General features: G+C 49.5%; 1 protein-coding gene across 2 annotated transcripts in view; it reads left to right on the top strand.

The window, feature by feature from the left end:
- The first annotated feature begins 146 nt into the window (after window positions 1-146).
- Window positions 147-5,022, top strand: part of arhgef40 (Rho guanine nucleotide exchange factor 40) — a 47,535-nt gene continuing 42,659 nt past the window's right edge. For both annotated transcript variants that reach the window (XM_088348197.1, XM_088348196.1), the window contains exon 1: window positions 147-272. In XM_088348197.1, coding sequence (XP_088204323.1) covers window positions 270-272 — 3 coding nt within the window. In that variant the 5' untranslated portion in view covers window positions 147-269. The remainder of the gene's footprint in view (window positions 273-5,022) is intronic.

The following is a 5,022-nucleotide window of genomic DNA, read 5'->3' as shown; positions in this document are numbered from 1 at the left end:
GGCTAAGAACGGAAAGTTTGAGTGTACAGTCAGACTGTGGCTCTCTTGTTGGCTGAACGGGGGAAGGGGAGGAGATGGAGGAGTGGTAATGGGAATTTTCTGGGAGTGTGGACCATGCAACTCCTACATTTCCAGGCTGGGAAACGCAAGCAGTCCGAGACCAGACTCTCCACTATGCGGTCTTAAGGGTTCCAGGACGCTGCAGAGATGCCGGGAGGAAGCCAGTCCAGGAAAGGAGCAGTGGACTGACTTGGACTGCAGTCTCAGCCATGGTGAGTCTAAAGATAGTTTTTCTTTCGCCCTTTTGTTTCGTAAGTGCTGATTTTTTTCGTCCGCGTGTTGAGAGGGAGGAGACTCGGGTCAAAACAAAGCAGTGTTCCCTCTAAACTGCGCGCTTGCACATTCTCAGCGCACAAGAAAATCTAGCCAGCGCAATGTTCCCTCTAAACTGCGTGTGGGAGTTTTGAAAGTTTTTCGAGAACCGGCTTCTTCGGCTCGGCTCACTAAAAGGAATCGGCTCTTTCGGGTCCCAAACGGCTCTTCAGGTTGTTTTTGCTTCTTTCATCCCAACATGATCAAATATTCTGTAAAATCGTGCACAAAATGACTTAAAGGAAGGGGGGAATAGAACAAAAAAGAAAAAAACACCAAAATGAAAAAGTAATGAAAAGCTGAGGAAAAAAGAAACAAAAGGAAGAGAAAAAAAGAAGAAAAAATTCAGAAAAAAAAAGCCAGAAAAAAAAAGAAAAAAAACAAAGGAAAAAAAAGTAAATAGAGAACAAAAAGAAAAAAGTAACAGCTCGGAAAAAATAAACACAATGAGATTTTTGTAAAGGAATTTAAAAAAAAAAGAAGAAAAAGTTTGTGTTGCATTCGAAATATTTCCAATGAGACCAAGTCAATCTTGTTGCCAACATTGTACTTCCACTAAAAAATATGATTAAATACAGTTCTGTATCTTGCAACCGACTCAATAAGCCCCCCAAAATGTTAATTTTATGCGAAAAAAGATACCAGGAAAAAAAAATGAAAATCTTGTGAAAGAATTGTAAAAACAAATGACGTTTGTAGGCCGTACAACCTTTGCAATAGTACATGAGTCAATTCATTCAAAAGGGAAACATTTTTGGCTCAGGAGGTAGAGCGCTCGTCTTGGGATCAAGAGATCGCAGTTCGAATCCCGGCTCCTCCGTGTTACATGTTGAAGTGTCCCTGGGTCAGACACTGAACCCCGAATACCCCCAATAAGCAGGTTAGCGCCTTACATGGCTGCACGGCCGCTATTGGGAAAATGTGTTTTGGGCGGCAGTGGCTCAGGAGGTAGAGCGCTCGTCTTGGAATCAAGAGATTGCAGTTCGAATCCCGGCTCCTCCGTGTTACATTTCGAAGTGTCCTTGGGTAAGACACTGAACCCCGAATACCCTCAATAAGCAGGTTCGCGCCTTACATGGCTGCACGGCCGCTATCGGGAAAATATGTTTTGGGCGGCAGTGGCTCAGGAGGTAGAGCGCTCGTCTTGGGATCAAGAGATCGCAGTTCGAATCCCGGCTCCTCCGTGTTACATGTCGAAGTGTCCTTGGGCAAGACACTGAACCCCGAATATCCCCAATAAGCAGGTTCGCGCCTTACATGGCTGCACGGTGTTAAAACTACTTCGTGGTAGCTGCTGTGCCATGCCCACCTAGCTGTGTCTCTCGGCGAACAGGAACTACCACTCCGTAGGCATGGTTTATTATTCGTCAAAACAGGAAAAGGAACACACACAGACATGAGCACAACTTCACAATAAAAGAATATATAGATTGATAAACGTATAAAAGATGTAATTAGACTGATGATTGAAACTGGGGCGGCAGTGGCTCAGGAGGTAGAGCGCTCGTCTTGGGATCAAGAGATCGCAGTTTGAATCCCGACTTCTCCGTGTTACATGTCGAAGTGTCCTTGGGTAAGACACTGAACCCCGAATACCCCCAATAAGCAGGTTAGCGCCTTACATGGCTGCACGGTCGCTATTGGGGAAATGTGTTTGGGGCGGCAGTGGCTCAGGAGGTAGAGCGCTCGTCTTGGGATCAAGAGATCGCAGTTCGAATCCCGGCTCCTCCGTCTTACATGTCGAAGTGTCCCTGGGTAAGACACTGAACCCCGAATACCCCCAATAAGCAGGTTAGCGCCTTACATGGCTGCACGGCCGCTATTGGGAAAATGTGTTCTGGGGCGGCAGTGGCTCAGGAGGTAGAGCGCTCGTCTTGGGATCAAGAGATCGCAGTTTGAATCCCGGCTCGACCGTGTTACATGTCGAAGTGTCCTTGGGTAAGACACTGAACCCCTAAGCCCCCAATAAATAGGTTAGCGCCTTACATGGCTGCACGGTCGCTATTGGGAAAATGTGTTTGGGGCGGCAGTGGCTCAGGAGGTAGAGCGCTCGTCTTGGGATCAAGAGATCGCAGTTCGAATCCCGGCTCCTCCGTCTAACATGTGGAAGTGTCCTTGGGTAAGACACTGAACCCCTAATGCCCCCAATAAGCAGGTTAGCGCCTTACATGGCTGCAAGGCCGCTATTGGGAAATGTGGAGCACATTGTAAAGCGCTTTGGGAAGTCTTGGTTTGAAAAGCGCTATAGAAATGCAGATCGTTTCATTTCATTTCATTTCGTTTTATTTTATTACTTATTTTTTCAAGACAAGGATACTGCTGCAAGTGTGAATTTCCCTACGGGGATGAATCAAGTATCTAGCTATCTCTCTATCTATCTACCTTGCACTTGGCTTTCTGTGAGATATTTAGTTAAGCCCGTTTCTGACATGACGACTGTTAATTAAAAAAAGGAAAGTTGACTGTGAGGGCTGCCGCTTCCATGACAAATGGAAATCGGAGTATTTTCATTGCCGGAAGCAAAATGTAACTCGATGTCAAGTTTTGAACATGTTTGATCATGACTTAGTTGCCACACTTGGGATTGCCGTTGCTCACTGTTGTTTCAAGCGTTGCTCACCGGCTTTGTGTGAACGCTCAGACCCGTAAGGAAAATGACAGGGAACATTGGTTTTGAGCCTGGAGTGGAAGGGAAAGTGTACAACAGGGAGAGTCTTTGGGACCAGATGCTCCCAGGGCTTATGGGTAACTCCATACTTTCCTCGATCTGCTCAAGCACCAACGAAAAGCAGACGGACCAATCAGAGGAGCCCCTGATTGAGGACACTTCCTGCCTTTGTCGACAGACCGCACGAGTCCCAACAGATCAACAAACGCATGTGGACCGCATCAACCCCGGGTCCATTCCATAACCCTGACGTTTGCTCCCCGCAGACAATAAACTCGCTTGTCCTCGGCGGACATGAGACGGGGCACCTCGTTTCCCATCATGCACTGGGGCGGCAGACCCCTGGAAGCCGGCCAAATTTTTCCACCAGGCCCACAACGATTCCGCTCTCTTCGGCGTTTATCGGGAGCGAAAAAAACCTCAAGACGGTGGACGTCCCTCACATCTGCTTCTCATCACGGACGCTGGGCTTTCCCCCCGTGGAGGACACTCCTCTTCCTTCTCCTTTTTCTTGCACAACGCATTCTGTCTGGAGTTGTCTGTTGGCTCGTCACGCACGACACCGTTTCTGAACCGGGAGTCCAGCTGGATTCACTCTGGCTGGAAAAAAAAAAAAAGGACACAAAGTTCTTGATTTTTAACCACGGAAGAATTTAGAAACTCGAATTGTGTGTTGCTACGGCAACTGTGGGAGACCTTCACACCCGCCCGACACTTTTCCACTCGTGTGTTTTCCCTCCTGACTTTGTCTTTTACGTTTACGAACAGAAATAAGGACGGCGGTGTCCACATTTTTTAGAAAGTGGACGAGATTTAGTCAGCCTGGCATACTTTCGTTCATTATCTGCACCGCTTATCCTCAGTAGGGTCACGGGGGTGCTGGAGCCCATCCCAGCTATCTTCGGGCAGTGGGCAGGGGACACAGAACTGGTTGCTAGCCAGTTGCAGGACACAGAGAGACAGACAACCAATCACGCACTCGGTCATCCATCCATTATCTGGAACGCTTATCCTCATTAGGGTCACGGGGGTGCTGGAGCCCATCCCAGCTATCTTCGGGCAGTGGGCAGGGGACACCCTGAACTGGTTGCTAGCCACTTGCAGGGCACAGAGAGACAGACAACCATTCACACACTCATTCCTCCATCCATTATCTGCACCGCTTATCCTCACTAGGGTCACGGGGGTGCTGGAGCCCATCCCAGCTATCTTCGGGCAGTGGGCAGGGGACACCCTGAACTAGTTGCTAGCCAGTTGCAGGGCACAGAGAGACAGACAACCATTCACGCACTCATTCCTCCATCCATTATCTGCACTGCTTATCCTCAGTAGGGTCACGGGGGTGCTGGAGCCCATCCCAGCTATCTTCGGGCAGTGGGCAGGGGACACCCTGAACTGGTTGCTAGCGAGCTGCAGGGCACAGAGAGACAGACAACCATTCACGCACTCATTCCTCCATCCATTATCTGCACCGCTTATCCTCACTAGGGTCGCGGGGGTGCTGGAGCCCATCCCAGCTATCTTCGGGCAGTGGGCAGGGGACACCCTGAACTAGTTGCTAGGCAGTTGCAGGGCACAGAGAGACAGACAACCATTCACGCACTGATTCCTCCATCCATTATCTGCACCGCTTATCCTCAGTAGGTTCACGGGGGTGCTGGAGCCCATCCCAGCTATCTTCGGGCAGTGGCCAGGGGACACCCTGAACTGGTTGCTAGCCAGTTGCAGGGCACAGAGAGACAGACAACCATTCACACACTCATTCCTCCATCCATTATCTGCACCGCTTATCCTCAGTAGGGTTACGGGGGTGCTGGAGCCCATCCCAGTTATCTTCGGGCAGTGGGCAGGGGACACCCTGAACTGGTTGCTAGCCACTTGCAGGGCACAGAGAGACAGACAACCATTCACACACTCATTCCTCCATCCATTATCTGCACTGCTTATCCTCAGTAGGGTCACGGGGGTGCTGGAGCCCATCC

Source organism: Urocampus carinirostris, chromosome 11 (genome assembly GCF_059441175.1).
Source record: "Urocampus carinirostris isolate Australia breed hairy pipefish chromosome 11, RoL_Ucar_1.0, whole genome shotgun sequence".
Classification (NCBI taxonomy): domain Eukaryota; kingdom Metazoa; phylum Chordata; class Actinopteri; order Syngnathiformes; family Syngnathidae; genus Urocampus; species Urocampus carinirostris.
The sequence above is the reverse complement of the archived record's forward strand: the minus strand, read 5'-3'. Positions and strand labels throughout refer to the sequence as shown.